The 17,731-nt window shown below is 41.6% G+C and overlaps 1 protein-coding gene across 6 annotated transcripts in view; it reads right to left on the reverse strand.

Moving 5' to 3' along the window:
- Positions 1 to 281: 281 nt before the first annotated feature.
- PARVB (parvin beta) overlaps positions 282 to 17,731 on the reverse strand; it is a 51,066-nt gene continuing 33,616 nt past the window's right edge. For all 6 annotated transcript variants that reach the window (XM_068190601.1, XM_068190603.1, XM_068190605.1 and 3 more), the window contains 7 exons: positions 13,644 to 13,702; positions 12,045 to 12,064; positions 10,783 to 10,844; positions 9,520 to 9,588; positions 8,518 to 8,619; positions 6,821 to 6,893; positions 282 to 3,012 (listed from right to left, as the gene is read on the reverse strand). In XM_068190601.1, coding sequence (XP_068046702.1) covers positions 2,936 to 3,012; positions 6,821 to 6,893; positions 8,518 to 8,619; positions 9,520 to 9,588; positions 10,783 to 10,844; positions 12,045 to 12,064; positions 13,644 to 13,702 — 462 coding nt within the window. In that variant the 3' untranslated portion in view covers positions 282 to 2,935. The remainder of the gene's footprint in view (positions 3,013 to 6,820; positions 6,894 to 8,517; positions 8,620 to 9,519; positions 9,589 to 10,782; positions 10,845 to 12,044; positions 12,065 to 13,643; positions 13,703 to 17,731) is intronic.

The following is a 17,731-nucleotide window of genomic DNA, read 5'->3' on the forward strand; positions in this document are numbered from 1 at the left end:
CCAAAACCATGCATAAACACTCCTGCTGTGAATTTTAGCAAACATAGCATTGCATTGTAACTTGCTTACAGTACACAACTCTTATCACTAAGATGGATGTCTCCAACATATGACAAGTCCAGAATTTTATCTGCAAGGCTGGTTTTTAGTAGTTAGAAATCCAGAGTAAACACTGTTAAAAAAACAGTAGAAAAGACTCTTAAAAAACACATTAATACTGAAAGCACTGGGGTGTGGGGAAGAGGAGTAAGAAATCCTATAAGGTTTAAATTGATTTTAAAAAAAATCTGCCACTGTCCGTTTTTCATCTTGAAAAACAGAATGCAGCTGAGCACTATCTGAGCTTTTTCAGTGGTAATACAGCTCACTGTAACTGACTGTGTCAAGTAAACGCACCTAAAAGTCAAGTTGTATGGACTGGAAAAGACAGACATTCATTAAGTACTTACAAATGTGGGAGCTTTAATGCTGCAGAGCATTCCAGATGAACTCAACAGGATTCAGACTGGTACCCATATGTAGAACCCCAGTAACACAAAGATATCATGAATAACATTTTTAACACTGCCTCAACTTCCTGAGAAGCAAAGAATTAATGGTGCACGTGTCACAGAAAGGCATGGCAAAGGCAGGCTTTCAGAGAAGCTTTACCTAATGGCTCCTCCTGGAAACTGGGCTGAGGGATAAAGCCACACTTCAGTTTAATCTGCCCTGCTCACAGATCTGGTTAACAATAAATACAGTGTTTACAGAACAGTGAGCTGGCCAGACAGCCAGGAGCCAAGGAATGAAAAAGTATTTTCCCTGTGCAACATCTACCAAGAAAGAGGACCACAACAGAACAGGCTGTGACACCTGATCCAGGGAGCAGTCCTGGCTGACAGGGACATTAACAGAAGGAATGCTAAAGGAGACCCATGGTTGTAGCAAGGGAACCAGAAACACAGAATTCAATAAAACAGACACTCTTTAATAACTTGTCATAACCTCTGCTTATGGGCCCTGAAGATGCCAGCTCTATGATCCCAGCTCAGAAACAGCCATTCCCCTTTCCAAAGCCACATCACCCTCACCCATCTCTTCTTTTTATCTTCTGTTTGCTTTTGATATTAATACTGCTTACAATTTCAAAAACTATACTGTCTGGAGGTCTTTCCCAGCAGCTCAGAGAATATAAACAGAGCTGGCACCTCCACATCACCTGAAGGAAAGGGGGTGGAATAAAAACTCTTTAACAGACTTGCTTCCTGCAAATAATCCTGCATTAAACTAAAAGTTTGAGAGACCTTTCAGCTCAGTGACCTTCCAGCCTCACGATACCTTTATTTCCCAGCACAAAAGTTAGACCAATTTCCCTCACCTGCCAGGAGAGCTGCCCACCAGGCCTCAGCACCTGTGCAAGTCTCCTCTGTTGGTGCTGTGGTGGAGTTTAGTGGCCCCATCTGAACTGCACAACCTTGTTCCAGGCTCAGTATAAACAGCGAGAGGTCAGCTCCTTCCTAAAGTACAGGCATGCAAAGATTCCCCAGAGAGCCTTGCAGAGCAGAGGAGATCTGAATTTTTCATGCAAAGAAAGGGCAACTTCCTCCTTTTTCAAATTTCCTATTTTTTTAGAGGTGTGAGGGGAGGCAATCCAAATACTAGAACTCGGAACCCAAAAATAAAAATCAAAGAAGCAGAAGCTCATTTCTTTCCCTCTGAGATGAAAAACTGTTTGAGAAGGGAAGGAGAAAATCCCAGTTGTAAAATTACACCATTCAAATAGCGTGTTTCCTCTTGAATCTGAGCTCAAAGGCAAATAATGTTTGGTGTAAAAAAATTGATTTTTAGGGAAAGAAGATGATGACTTCCAACAGGACTCAAGTGAGCCCAAGGAGCAGAGCAATTCTACCTGCTCTCCTTCAGGGCACTCAGCCTAGTGTTTCAACTAAAGGAATGGCTGCCCATAAAACAAAAGTTGCTGCTGTGATACATAAAAGCAGCAATCAAATCTCTCCTCTATGTGCTCAAAGGAAAAGGGGGATACTGAACACATATTCCACATATCATTTACTCTGGAAATGCCAATCCCCTTTCCTCCACAAAGCTCTCCTCAAAAATCAACTCAGATGGCTCCTGTTCCAACACATTCCCTCTGTTAGTTTCAGGAAGGACAAGGGGAAATGCACTAATCCAGCCTGTGCCTGTGTGACCAGCTCTGGACCAACCTGACTGAAGCTGCCTAACAACTGACAGTGGCCCTAGCAACCAAATTGCTCCTAGAAAAGAGATTAAATAAAAACTAGACATCAAAAGATTAGCTGGTCATCCCATTGCAAGACTTATTCTGTGTAAACACTGAATGGAAGTAACACTGAGTAGAAAGAGGTGAACACAAAAAATGAAGCTTTTGCCATTAACTTCAGACAGTGCTTGTAATTCCCCTCAGCCCAACCCACCCAACAGAACACACAAACCCTTATTTAATAGAAAATGCTCAGCTTCTAAATAAATTCCAATGGTGATTTTCTATTGTTAACACTCTAAGCCTGGAAAATCATCAAATGCCAGTTGCAACCAAAGAGCAGGCAAAAGAAAGTCTCCTGCAAAAGCAAAGAATCTCGAGCCATGAGGAAAGTCTCATGTTTTCCCTGCTTTTTAAAGTAGTTAGTGGTATATTTCCTTTCTCAAAAGAACATTTGTGGATTATAGCAAACAACAGATCCTTTTGGCAAAAGTGTGAAATACCTACACATTTTCAAGTGACCTAGAGAATACACATGCATCATTTTTAGTGGGATTGTCCTACAAACAGCTACAGGGAGAACACATCAGCTGTAGGAAAAATGCATGAAGGACATAGCATAAGGCACAATGGGAGCATGCAGAGGGCGTGTTTATTGTAACTTCTGCCTGAGGAGGTTGAAGGATGAAGAGACCTCAGCAGCTTCCAGGATCACTCAACGTTCTTGTACTTTGTGAAAAGGTTGTACAGAACCCTGAGCGTAGACTTCAGGTCCAAGTTGACAACATCTGTGGAAGAAAAGAAGAAATCCTTGATTTCCATTGTGTTTGCCCTCATTTGTCCTGGCAGGAACAGAAGTCCCCACATCTCTGAGCTGATGGAATTGTGAATAAAAAAAAAAATAAATCCACAGAGTTCAGATCTCCCCAAGCCTTTTAAATGCCCCACACGATGTGCTTCAAAACAGCTTTACAATCATACAGTCACAGCTAACTTCTCTCTGGGAAACAGAAGGTAATTCCCTTCTCCAGCTAAAACTGGCTACAGAGAAAGTCTGCTTCTGTCAGAGACCTGGGATAAAGGCTTTGGGAAACACTCCTGGTCACAGAAGCAGCAAACAAGCAGTCATACACATCCTGAGGTACTGAACCACATCCACAGCTCTGCAATGATATGGTCCATGAATTAACAAAGCCTGAATCCTTAACAGACTCCAACCTTTTTATTATTTCATAACTCTTCTTATCATGCTAGGCCAGGGACCAAGTCTGGAACAGCTCTCAAGAAGAAGCTTTCCTGTTAGCACCTCTCCACCTATACTACAATAAAATGCCAAGAATGCAGAGATTCTAGGGGGAGGCACAGCACAGAGAAGGCTGAAGAGGTAGAAAGAAAGTTTGGATATAACACATCAGAAATTAGTAGGAAGAAGCAAAAAATATACAGTGAACACCATATATGGAAGCAAAAGTGAGGAAGAACAGATAATTAAAAAATCATCAGAAGTCCTAGGAAGACAGCAAACTGTTAAAAGACCAAGCACAATTAACGTGAGGTCCAAGGGAAACCCCTACTGTCTGCTTTGAAGACTCATTGCCAGAACCTCTCCACCCTTCCCTCCCACACTAGACACCACTCTAACCCCCACACTTCATTTGGTATTTTTACTAATCTCTCAGACATTCTTTCTACCCTTTTTGCCTGTATTATTTTACATATTTCATTTATGATTTTCAGTTTGCATTTGCAAGAGAATCTTCTCCTGCCCCAAAGAAAGATCCTAATTGCTGTGAAGTCATGCATCCTGAAAAAAGAAATGTCCTATTGGAATAACTGAAATACAAAACTTCTGATTTTTTCAGGTATCATAGAAAGCTGATGCCTAAATTAAAACAAGACAACAAATTAAAACATAAGCTTAACATTGAATGCTTTCTTAATTTTTTTTTCTTTTTTTCCATCTTCCAGTGCTGGAAATTCCATCTCCATTCCTTGACAATGCAGACCAATGGTTAATGACCACTGTTGCAAAAGATACTATAATTCCAGTTTGCCATTTTCCTAACTTTCAGACCTTGTTATGTCTTTGCCTGCTGCAATAAAGACTACAGAATGTGCAGTGCATCCTCCCTGTGTGGGCAACTGCAGTGTTTCTTATTGAGCAATGTCTAACAGGTATTTCCAAGAATAAGCATATTCTCAGCCTCCTGCTTCTTATAATAGGACAAAACATGCTCAGCCATAACATTACCAACAACAACTGTTAAAATGTTAACTGAAAGTGGCCATATACACTAAAAGTAGTTTAAAATATCCCATTAATTTAGAACTTTTACGGTCCATAACAACCTCATTAGAGGATACTAAATTAATCCACCACAACATAGCTCTGCTGCAATAACTCAGCACCAAGTTCTGCTGCTGGCCCAATCCACTGAATGTGGCTGGAGGAACAGAGAAGAGGAGATGACCTGTATGGTCCTATCTTTGTTTACACCTGTACACAGACACACTACAAGATCTAACAAGACCTATTTCTTGCAAGCACTGCAGAAAGCATGAGCTGTAGGGATAAAAATTATGTTCTGCTCTAGACAACATTTTTCCTTAAATCCTACAACTAATTAAACTGGTTGGACAGCCAGGCCCACCACTTCAAATCCTGAGGGCAGTTTTGGAAATCTCACATCAGAAAACACATGGAGGGGCTGGAGCGTGTCCAGAGAAGGGAACGGAGCTGGGGAAGGGGCTGGAGCACCAGGAGGGACTGAGGGAGCTGGAGGGACTCAGCCTGAAGAAAAGGAAGCTCAGGGGGGACCTTCTGGCTCTGCACAACTCCCTGACAGGAGGGGACAGCCAGGGAGGGGTCAGGCTCTGCTCCCAGGGAACAAGGGACAGGATGAGAGGAAACGGCCTCAAGTTGTATCAGGGCAGGTTTTCCCAACTGGGTATTGGGAACATTTCTTCAGCAAAAGGGTTGGCAAGCATCAAAACAGGCTGCCCAGGGAAGTGGTGCAGTCCCCATCCCTGGAGGAATTTAGAAGCTGTGTAGATGTGGCACTTGGGGATGTGGCTTAGAGGTGAACACGATGGTGCTGGGTTAATGCTTGAACTCAATGGTCTTAGAGGTCTTTTCCAACCTTAACATTTTTATGATTCTAATCCAAGAGGCATTTACTACCCAATTCATGCTAAAGAACATGGATTCACCTGACAGCTTTCTCAGCCTATTGATGAACAAACAATGGATCAGAGTATGGCATTAACAGAACAGAACTGCACACAGAATTCTTTTGCAGAGCTTCAGAATCCCTGTCAAAATGAATTACTGTTCTGTGAAACACATATTGCAATACATGACTGGCAAGATCTTACAAATGACACTACGGTGACAAGCCACTCCCAAGATGTGACTGTCCTCTCCAAGAGAGCTATTTTTCAGGAGCCACAGTCAGTGTCACAGATACCCCATGGGCACACACACTCCAACAGCTGGGAACTGCTGGGAATGGCCACACACAGAGAAGAGGAAGGAAAATACACAAGAGATGGCATATCTCGCAGCAGCAAAAAGCAAAAAAAGAATGTTGTACAAGCTAATTTGGCTCTCCAACTTATATTAATTACATTTTCAATCAATAAAACACTTAAAAGCATATTTTGCTCCTTATTGAATCTCCACAAGCAAGATCTGCTATAGTGTTTTACGATTCATGATCGTGTAAGGATGTAAGAGCCTTATGAAAAGGTAACCTCTTCTGGTTTTCATCATTCTTTTCAGAATTCTTCAAGAGCACTTTTCATCCCCCAGTTCACAACAACGTACTGACAGCATATATAAGCCATTTAATACTATCTTTTGCCTTTTTCCCTGTCTATAACCATCTCCTCTGTTAATCTATTTACTATCACCACTTTTTCTCATTTTAAGTCAGATCAAGTGTTTCTGGGAGGGTCCTCATTTTCCTTTGTTCTGCAGAAGCTTGTGACACATACACAGTGTGTAACACCAGGAATAAAAATTGCTCATTTAGCAGTCAAACTTTTAATTCCTCTTTTTATCCCAGTGCAAAGAACAATGCAGACCTCATCAATAATTAATTTTAAAGTTCTGAGACTTAAAGGGAAAACTTGGGTTTTACACGTCTGAGTTCTGACTTCCACATCCACATGTGGAAGATCAAGATTGTTTGCTACTGGTTCTCCTTAAAAAAAACCCTAAAAGCTTCCAGTTATCTGTCACTGAAATCCAATCACAGGAGTCCAGACTAGTACCAGCTGTAAGAAATTCAAGAATTGGACCATGAAAAGCTTTCTGCTTGGATTGTTATTGAAAACACCAGCTGAATTTATCATGTAGCAGAGAACAGCTCTTGAATGACTCACTAAAGCTCCACTTGGACACCTCAGTGAATCTGCTCCAGACAAGAAGCATGGGCAGGATATACCCTAGGCACAGACAGTGAATCCTTTGGAAAACCCTCAAGGGGCCCATTCACAGCTCCAGATGGTGGTACTATTGCTACTTTGAATGGAATGCACTTGAAATACACCTGCTCTGAAGACTTTATGCACAGTTTAAAGTCACGTCCATACCTTCAGGGCGAGCTTTTGGCTTCTTCAGGCCTCCATCTTGCATCAGCTCAAAAGCAAAAGAAACATTGTGCACCTGCAAGAGGTAAAGGGTTTAGAATCTCAGAGTTCCATAGGCATCAAAAGCCTTTAATCAATTTTTTTAAAGATGCTTTATTCTCTCTGGACTTGATAATTCTATTTAAATCAATATTAAACATTTACATGGTTAAGCATAGCAGAACCATGCAGTGCTTGGTGACAGCAGTTCCTGGGCAGGCTGTGCAGAGAACCTGCAAAATAAGCTAAGCACAACTGTACACAAAGAGCTTCTGAACAAGCCCCCAGAGATCACACAGGAGCATAAATTCAGAGGAAAGAAATTGGCAAAAAGAGAAAGCAAAAGAAGGTAGGTGTCGTCATTCAATCTCGCCTTTGAGGAACAACAATTGCAATATAAAGAGATCTGCACAGCAGATTTCTTGTCCACGCTTACTGAAATTTAGGCAAGGTAATTAACATTATGAATTCTGTGCAGTTTTCTCATTGCACATGACAGTTCTGGAGATACATAGCTTATTACTCAGAACTTTATTAATAATCTCTTTTACCTGCTGCAGTTCCTCTTCAGTCATTGTGACAAAACCAATCACTTTCAACGTGGCATTTTTTTCCCCCCAAAACACAGAGCCTACCTTTCCTTCTTCAATTTACAAATCCTTATTCCTCAAGGCTGAGTCTCCATACAAAACCACACTGTGACTTCAGCAATACTGGGTAATCTTTATGAATTCCAACCATTAATAATAAAACTGTAACCAAACAGATGCTTCCTGCAACTCAGCACCCTGCATTTCTACAGGAGCAAAAATTGAAGATAATGGAACAAAGAAGCAAGAGAAAGCTCTAATGGATGTGTGAGATGCAACAGAGAACCATCCCTCCCAGAGATGTATCTCTGCTGAGGGGCTGACAGCAACAACCTGTGTGGGAGCTGTTATGAAAACCCCGTTTTAAACAGCACTCACAAAGCATTCCATCTTTTAACTTCAGCCAATGTTTCCACTGCTGACCTAGCCCCTCCTGCTGCAGCTCAGCCAACACAAAACCTGTCCTCTGCCCTGCAGAACCTGGCAGAATGAAAAGCAGGGGGCACCTGCAGGACTGCAGCAGGACCAGGCTCAGGGAATTCTGATAATACCATCACCATATATACACAGATGCATGTGCAGGTCTGGGAACAGCTGCAGACAGAGGCAACTTTTGGTTGTGACAAAACACAGCCTAAACACTTTTCTCATTGTGAGCATAAGGAGGGACCCAGGACAGTGGAGCAAGTGTGAGGCTGAGAGCAAGAGACCTACACACAAGAATGCTTCAGGCAGTACTACAATCTAAAAAATTACTTTGGTTATGCAAAGTACTATACAGTACAGAGCACTCATTATTGTATTTATTCATCCTGGATATTTGTGAGCTTTATGTGTTGTCTAATGCCAGGAACAGAATATCTTTCTTCCTCACTATGAGGAATTTACCCACTCATTTCACAATTTTTACTGGTTTTAACCATCAAGTGCCACAGCCTCTTTGCTAGATTCTCCTGAAGAAAATACACCAGCTTCTGTTTCACCTGGCACAAGGAAAAAAGATAAAACAATTGGAAAAAAAACCCATGTGATAATAATGCAGAAAGAATATAACCTGGAGTTTCTACCCACCTTTTGATCAAAACTTTCAGGTGTTAAGTAGAAGTTGTGAAGTGGAACAAAATAGTCCTCAAGGAGACCCATGAGCAAAACCAAGTAAACACCATCTGCAAACTAAAGAGGAATATGAGGAGAAAGCATCTGTTTGTAAATCAGCATTCATAAACAAGAATAAAAAATGCTTGGCCCAAATTATGTATTCGGATTTTTTTTTTATTTGCTAGCACAGAAGTGTGAGATGGCTCAGGAGTCTGTTCTTGCTTTCCTCATATTCGTTTAATTAGCTTGAGGAATCCTGCTAACTTCACAGCAGTAGTTAAAAAAAACCCCAAACTTCCTGGGGCATATTATATACCCCCAGACCTACTGCTACAGTATCTGGTCATTTCAATCACAATCCCTCTTAAGTTGTGTGTGTTAGACATTTGAATCTTTGCCCTTAATCAAAACTTGAAAATAACTCTGCCCTGTCACAGATACAAAGTTGAATTTCATAAAAGAATTTCTCCACCCAAGTCAAAATAGACTGTTTATGGTTTCAGCAAATACAAAACAAAATCCTACATATTTTCAGCCACTCTAATCAGTGCTCCTACCAGACCAGATGGCTACTGACTGGGTAAGGGGGATAATGTTATGCAGTTCTAAGACTTCCCACTCGTGATCCTGATATGGCACATGTGACATCCTCTAAAAAATAAATTCTTGGGTATCTCTAAGGAATGAAGCAACAATTTCTTGTGACAGATCAGATCCAGTCGCCCATTTATTTCAGCAAAGCTGTAAAATAGAAGTTAATTAATGACTGGTATTACACCAAGCCAGGCTCAAATGGATTACCCATACTCCTGGTATAATTCTCTGGATGCTGTGCTTATCATTTTGCTGAGACAAGATAACCATCTCTCACAGCTCAGTAAACTCTGGAAAGAGGATCTGCTTCTGTTTAGCCAAGCCCATGCTGGAAAATTTGCAATTTACACAGATTACATCCAAGAAGACAAAGCCTCCTACCTGGGTTTCCAACTCCGTTACTTCCAAATTCAGTTTATTCAAGTGTTTGTTCACAAAGGTGATCAGAGACTATTAAAAAAAAACAGCAGAAACAGCAATGTCAGACACTATACTCAGTGCTGATGTGAAAGGGTTAACCTAACCTTTAAAGACATTTTTAGAAACACAGTAGGCATGTTTGCTGCCTGCTTTTGCACCAATAAGTACACAGGACCGCCGGGTTTGTTGCACCAGATGCCAGAACTCAGCAGATGGTGCTGTTCCATGCAGCTTTGCCAGCACATCAAGCAAACTTCAGTGGCCTGGGAAAACGCTACAATGATATCGGTGCCTGAAGATGAAGTGAGCAGTAGGTGCATTTAATGTCCTCACTAATTTTTGTCAGGTTCTTGAAGGTGCCAACAGCACAGTGGTGTGCACACAACTCTGTTCCTGGAGGGATATGTGCAGTCAGCGCACAGATTACAGCCAGGATCTAGCCCAGGTCTGGGATTTCCATTCCAGATGCAAATCCTGCCATTACAAACCAGACCTGTGCTAATGGATTGAAGCACAGAGATCTGTCAGCCCACTTACACCACTTACAGAAGGGACACAGAGCAGAGTGTTACCACCTTTATTGTGTGGAAAGAGTTAAGTTAGTTCTTTATCCACTTAAAAGGACTTTACTAAAAGACATTTCAGGCTGGAAAGATCAAAAACTTCCTGAGACTTCAAAGCATTATTTTAAAAGCACACATCCTTTATTTCACACAAGGGGAAGGGACAATTTACAACACTGATCTTCACATATTGCTCTCCTAATAAGCAGCTTAACAGCCAGGCTGGAACTATCTGATGGAACTACATGGAGTCGCTTATATTTTCCCCCAAAGCAGCAAGAGCTGGCAGAGAGAGATAAACAGCTACATTATCCCTCTGCTCTAACACAAAACCATGTCAAGAATATATCAGGATGGACATGTCATGCAGTGATGCTCAGCCTTAAAGGACAAACCAAGGGACCATAGGAATAAGTGCTTAGCACCTGGGCAAAAGCAGCTTTTTTGTAAAAGCTTTGTATTCAGCAAAATTCTTTATGGGTGAATCACATTTTAATGTTTGGAAATCACCTGGCTTTGACACAGTGATCCTTGGGGATAAACACCCTTTTCACTACTTAAAATTCCTCTTCTATTATTTGCTGGATGCTTCTGAAATTCTTTCCAAAAGCACAAAAAAAAAATGCAGTGTGAAAAATAAAGCTAGGATTTTACTTTTTACCTTTTTGACTACGCTGAGCTTGTCTGGTGCGTGATCAAAAAGCGTGTCAAAGGCATCACGCTCTGGTTTGGGGGGAAAAAAATTAAAATCAGAACACCTCCAACAGCACAAGTGTGGAAAGCAGGTTTCCTGTCCATAACCTCAAGGTTTTTCTCCTCAGAAAGTCATGTAACAGAGACCCAAGCTAAAAGTCAGCAGCCTATTTTGGTGTCTGGCTATATGCAAGAGCAAACTACCCTGGGAATTTTAGAGGTAACTGAAAGCAAACATATTCACTGATTTCCCTTTTCTGCCATTCAAAATTGGTACACAAAATATGTGGGTGAAGGAAAAATTAAAATGAAACACAAATTCTGACTATACCCCAATCCTAACTTAAACACCTATGGTTGCATCCACATGCAGTGTCAAATTCAGACATTAATTTGGTTAATTACAAATTAGTGGTAGTACCCCTGACGTCAGTAAAGCTTAGAACTGAACTCAAGTGAATTCTGATTCAGCAGTGTATGAAGAGCAAAGCCCACAGACACCATAAACATTTAAATTATGTTTCTACCTTCAAAGCACTGTCTATCAATAGCTAATCAAATCTGTTTTCAACATAGTTTTTAACAGCTTTTCCATAATCAAATACTTTTTATTTATAGAACACATTTTAATAGTCTTCTACTGTCAAATAAACAAACATTTATTATGTAAATTCCTTTGGTATCTGAAGATACATTATTTAGCCCCTATAGCTCCCTGACATTACTTATTTTCCAGTGCCTTATTAATATTTAATGTAGATATGCTGCAAGAGAAGAAATGATAGTTTTAACATATTATAATGGGCAAATAAAGAAAATAAATTACTTCTTTTCATCCTTTACAGGAGTACACATCTTAAAATGAGAAATGACTTAATGCCACTAAAAAAAATAAATGCAAAAAGGGAAATATCTTGGGAGCAACACAAAAAGAAATGGGTTTTGTTTAGAAGACCAGACATAAAGTTAGTAAGGCCAAAACTTCAAAGTCTAGAAAATACAAAGGAGATAAGATTCTCCATGCAAAGGAATTAGATCTGGTCCTATCCATTATGCTCCACATCTGCATGGAGTAACAAAACCTGCCCCCACAACACATTCCAACCCTCATGGAATTGCTCAACCCATCGTCTTGGTCTGCTGAAAGGAAAAATGACCAGATTTCTGTGCCTGACACAAATCAAACAAACAAAAAAAAAAAAAAAAATCAGTGTTAAGTTTGTTACTTACCAAATCTTCCCATCATCATCCTGCAAGTCAGAGAAATCAAAACCATGAAGTTAGCTCATGAATAACCAGTTTGGGAAGACAAGAGAATGGCCCTAAAAGGAGTTGTCCTTCAATATGCAGAGGGCAAACAACTTGTGCAAACTCAAGGGTCTGAGCACATCACAGACCAGACCCAACAGGCACCAGTGGTGTCAGGGAAATCCATTTGAAATGAATGGAAATGCTTAATTACATTTTGCACACAATTATGACTTCTTAGCCGTACTTTTTGTGATGAAGGATGAATGACTAAAAGTGCTTGTGTGTGTATTTCTGCAAATATAATCTAAACCACACACCAAGAAGCAAAGCCATTTATCTCACTTTAACCTGTTTTCTTTGAAGAAAACACATTCAATGTGAATATTATGTAAATAAAACTGCCACATATGAAATACATACATAGCCAGTGACATCATCAGACATATGCAGATGTTTATCAGCTGAGAATCAGGCCCTGATTTGCACAGAGGAATTGGAAAGTATTCACTGAATGTTGGATTCTGTTGATTGTTGCATTTTCCATAGGTGTACTTATGTCCGGATATGCAACACATAAAGCAGTAACCTCTTAATACTGTGTAATATTAATTAGCTCCATAAAATACATGTATCTGCAAATACAGATACATGCAAATCTGCAAACATCTTTCTTGCTAAAAAATGTCCAAGCCCCAGCCTGCAGATCACATCTTGCAAGCCACATCTGGAGGAGAGCACAAGCTCACTTCATTGTTCAAGGAGAGAGGGGAGGAATTTTGGCCTACAAACCCGAGCCAGAGCTCTGATCCTACAAAAACCACTATGAGATCTTTAATGTCCATACAGAGACATTATGATCTCATTTCTGAGCGCTTCCATCTGAAAGATCTTCCCCACTAAGCACCACATGGTGCTTCATTTATCTTCAAAGCCCTGGGAAGCTGAGCCAACTCCACAGGGAGCCAATACACTGATAAACTGAGGGAGGGCTCATGTAAGCCCCTCTTAGAAAAGCTGCCTGCAGGCCATGTGAAGCAAAACCTCAGCTTTCAGTTGAAGTCAAAATGCATGTCTAGCCTACTCCTTATAAAAAGGACTGTAAAAACATACAGCAAAGTAAGCTGGTACAAAAACTGGAGAGGGAAGAGGTTTATTTATTTATTTTTGCTGAGCTCTTCTCTCTTTACAGCTTTAACTGCATCACTTCAGTTTGGAGAGCTATGTCAAAGAATTGCCCTTTTTTAAACTAATTCTCCCCCAAAATATCTATATTAGCCCTTCACTTAATAGAGAAAACAGCACTAAGCAGAAAGCAGATATATATAGCTACATCCAGTAGGCAGGGGGAAAAAAAAGGCTCACAAAAGTCACTTTCAGTTAAAAGCTTCTAAGACACGAGAATTTCCAGAGGACACTTCTCCCTTGTAGCATATTGTCAGAGACCAAGTCATATCCATGTAGTTAAAAAAGCACCACATGAAAGGACTTCATTAATTTAGCAAGGATAAGGGATGAATAAAGTTCTCTCTCATGCTTAGAGATGGTCTCACATCCTGCACAGAAGCATTTTGTGCTTACTCTGTCGTGGTGGTCAGCTCCTCTGAAACATGAGTGGTCTGAAGGAGGCCTTCACGTTTCTGGAAAGGAAGATGGAATTAGCAAAGGAGAAGCTCACCAGAGGCTCATTCAGCATCTTTCAGAGTGCCAGAGGACAGAATTGGATGAATTCACTAAGTGTCACAGAGGCAGAGGCGAAACAGCCGACACAGGAGGATCCACCCCCAGAACAGTGGCATTGATCAGGCTGACAGCCAAAGGGATGTTTGGGACGTGTATTTACACCTATATTTGCAGCTAACTGCCTCACTGACAATCCTCCTCCTCAGACCACAGTCAGTACCATGCCTGGAACACAATTTAGAGTTTGTCAGCCCCACCTTAGATCCCCACAGGGCAGCTGGCCATGTCAGCAGCTTGGCACATCTGGCAGCCTGACTCTCCCGGGACAGAAATGACACGGAGGGCTGTTCCCAGGCCAGGGCTCCAGCGTGCTGCCACAGCTCTCCAGGAGCAGGCATGGCACTGGGGCCACTGCCACACACCTGACAGGGACACACACATCCTCCAAGGAAACACAGGGAGCACAAAAAGCTCAGCTAGTGATTTCACAATGAACAGTACCTCCCTGATACCAGGTTATCTCTCCTTGGCATAATTTTCTGCCTGAATAAGGAGTCTCTGCCCAAGAGAAATAGCATGTGTTGAGACAGTTTCAAAATACCTCAGAGGGTGGAAGTGCATTCACCTGAGTGAAAATCTTGCTTAGCATCTCCCTGGGTTCCTTTCAAAACTATGCCTGAATGGGGGCATTTCTTTCCTCCCTTCTCTGTGCTCAAAAAGCTGACAGAAAGAGCTCAAATCTCAGCAGCCATCTAGGAACCAGGTCTGTCAGAATGACTTAGGGGAGGGTTAAGGGAAACAACCTCCCAGGCATAAGCTCTGTACATCTTTACCATCTCAATCGTTTTCACCAGATGAACTTTAAGCAAGAACTTACTAGGGAGAACAGTTCTGAGGAGAAACACATCCTTCCCCAGAAGCAGTTTGAGAAATGAGAACTGAAATCTAAAAACCTGTAAGAAAAACTCCTGCCCTTCCACTCCCTGGTGAATAAAAGAAGGCAGGCAGAGCTGCTGGAAGGGAGGGAGCCTGGCTGGAGGCATGGGGGGAGCTGTTACAGCTCCATGCCTGCTGGGGCCCTGGGCTTTGTGCTGCCAGCTGGCCACGTCTTCACAGCCCTCACTTCCCTATCTCACCCCTATCTCATCCTGCTCCCCCGAGGGAGCCATGGGGAAAAAGCCAGCATGACAGCATGGATGGAAAAATGAGGAGGCATCTGACAGGGCAGTGTTTTCCTGCATACTAAACAATGCTGTCTTTATTCCATCCCACCACGTCTCTGCTTTATTAACACAGGGCTCGGGACCTTCCAGGACCCTGAACCCCAGGGAGAAGACGGCGTAACCTGTGAACAAAACCTCAGTAAGTGATGACTCGTGAGTAATGCCTCCAAGTGCCTGATAGGAAAGAGGAATGGATTCCAGCACTGGCCCCCCAGCTGGTGGAAAAGGAAGCACTGCTCTCCCTTCCCAGGCAGCTGAGCGTGCTGCTCGCACAGCAAGCCTAGGTCTCCTGACCTCGCAATCCAAAAGCAAATGTCATTCCTCGATAAAATGTTGATTCCTTCCACCACTGGCACCAGACACATTTATTCTTCTTCCTGCCTTGACTCTGACCTTTCAGTCTGCAACTCAGACTAAAAGGGAATTACTGTCAAAATACCCCAGATCTCCCAGCAGCACCAAGGTGGGACATGCTGCAATTTCAAGAATGAGGCTGAGGCAAGCTAAGCATGAAAGGTGACAATTCCTGAGCCTTGCAAAAATAACCAATACAGTGAGCCTTAAGGACAAGTTTTCCACTTCATTCTGAGAACTTTTTTTTTGTTTTCCTGAATTAGGGTATTTCTTCACCATGCAAGCCTACATTTAGAATAGCAAGCAGTCAAGTCAGCTGGAAAATCTCAGTATTTTCAGTCCTCACTGGAAGCACCACCAAAACCAACAGAGTTTCTCTCCTCCCTGCCCTCACTGAGGAGGGCTGGAATGACAGGGATGTGTTAAGTGATACCAGCATTAAATCATGTATCACCATAGACTCTTAACTCAGCACTTAGAGTAGCTGCTCACAGGATTTTAACTTGAAAGCCCACCTAAACCCTTGCTCTGCCAGGACCCTTCTTGAATAACTTGGGCATACATTGCCATGGTTCCCCAGTTTCCTATTTCACACAAAGAAACCAGCAAAAAAATTAATTCTAGAGGCTGATTCCAAAAAGGCTTTCAAGTTACTTCCAAGTAACTGTTTCAGGAACTCTGCTCTTGAGAGGGGCTAAGTCATGGAGGCCATTATGAAATAATAACAAGATGAGTGGTTTTCTGCTGAGTTGGTCTTGTAGTTGTTCCACATAATATGGAAAGACAGATACTAAATGTTCTTCCTGCCAAGGAAGGAAAAACAGAAAGTCATCTCTAAAATGCTTGTGGGTTTCTGAGCAAACTAAGGACCAAAAAAGGATAGTACATTGTATGACAGACCCAGATTGAGCTACAGCTATTTCTCAATCTCTAAATCAATTTTTTTTAATTAAAAAAAAAAAAAAAACCAACATATGCAACACCTTAAAGTCTCAATCTGTCACTTCAAGATGCTAAAGAAAGAGAAGAATTTAATGGAAGGGTAGAATCACCATGGAACTGTGGAGATCTGGTAAACACCTTCCATGTAGCACAGTGCTGTCATAATATTATCTCACTTTATGGATCAGGACAGTGAAAGCAAGAGAAAAAAAGAACCCACAGCACTTACACAAGCTCATAAAATGTTCTGCATTGCTCTGGATGGGCTGTGGAAATGCGCACACCTGGGCTGAGCAGTCACTTGCTAAACCACTTTATTTTCACAGAGTAAGCACAGTCCTTTTGGGGAAGAAGCACCTCAGGGATCTGCACAGTGTGAGGACAGCTCAACAAGTGGATAAAGATAATCAAAGTCACCCATGAAAATGAGACTTAGCTAGTTTTGCAAATTTCAGTGTGGGTATGTTCCTGCACCATACTCCCACTGCATCTTGCATGGTTTTCTTGCTGCAGGGTCAGTTCTGAAAGACTTGCACTGAAGTCACTTAAAACTGTTTATTTACCCCCTCAAATGTATATCCAAGCAAAAAGAGGCATTTAAATGGAAACCTCTCCATTAACACCTTATGTTAACTGTGATCTAGTTTGACAGAACCCTGTGCATTACTGGGGTATGTAACAAGAGATCACTTAAAAACAAATTGGTAATAGTGGAAATCATCTTCTTAATAGTAGTTATTTTATCTGGATTAGGAACAATATTCTCCTCATCACTAGTCTGTCTGTCATTAGTATAACAGAGACTAAACAAAGTCCATTTAAAGAGATCTGTGTTACTGAACCAGCATGTATTTTTAGACTAGATTATGGATGCTGAACTACAAAAATTCAGTTTACCAAACTAGAAGGCAGAAGTTCTTTTTCCAGAACAAACATGCTCTGATTCATACCACCCCTTACTTGCCATTTAAATAAACAAAACTGAAGAGTTGCAAACTTTTCCTAGCATTGGATTAGGGGCTGAGAGAAGCCTCCTCTTGCACAGGGCCAGCTGTTGCCATGCCCATCTCCAGATCTCCAGGCTCTAGATCCAAGAGCAAGAGCCTCTAGGATTTGACTTCACTCCCACTATACCTGACTCCTTGGGGACACAGGTGTTGCTTTCTCTCCTGCCTAGTTTCTTGTCACCCTTTATGTCATCATGTCATCCTAGTCTCAAGATCCAGGGACTCTGGTGAACCAGATGGAGACTCCTCTATATCCCTCCAACAGGAAAAGAAGTGAAAACCTTCTCCACAGCCTTCTCTCTGCTGTAGAGGTGGATGGTTCTGAAGCTTGAGCTAAGGACAAAGAAAGGGAGGCTTTACCTCTCTACCTAATATTTTTTCTGCCTTAGCAGTTATAGAAGACACTTCACTGTACTGGGCAGAAGGAGGTTTTTCACATGAGGGTGTAAGAGAGCTGCTG

Source organism: Anomalospiza imberbis, chromosome 5 (assembly GCF_031753505.1).
Source record: "Anomalospiza imberbis isolate Cuckoo-Finch-1a 21T00152 chromosome 5, ASM3175350v1, whole genome shotgun sequence".
NCBI lineage: Eukaryota > Metazoa > Chordata > Aves > Passeriformes > Viduidae > Anomalospiza > Anomalospiza imberbis.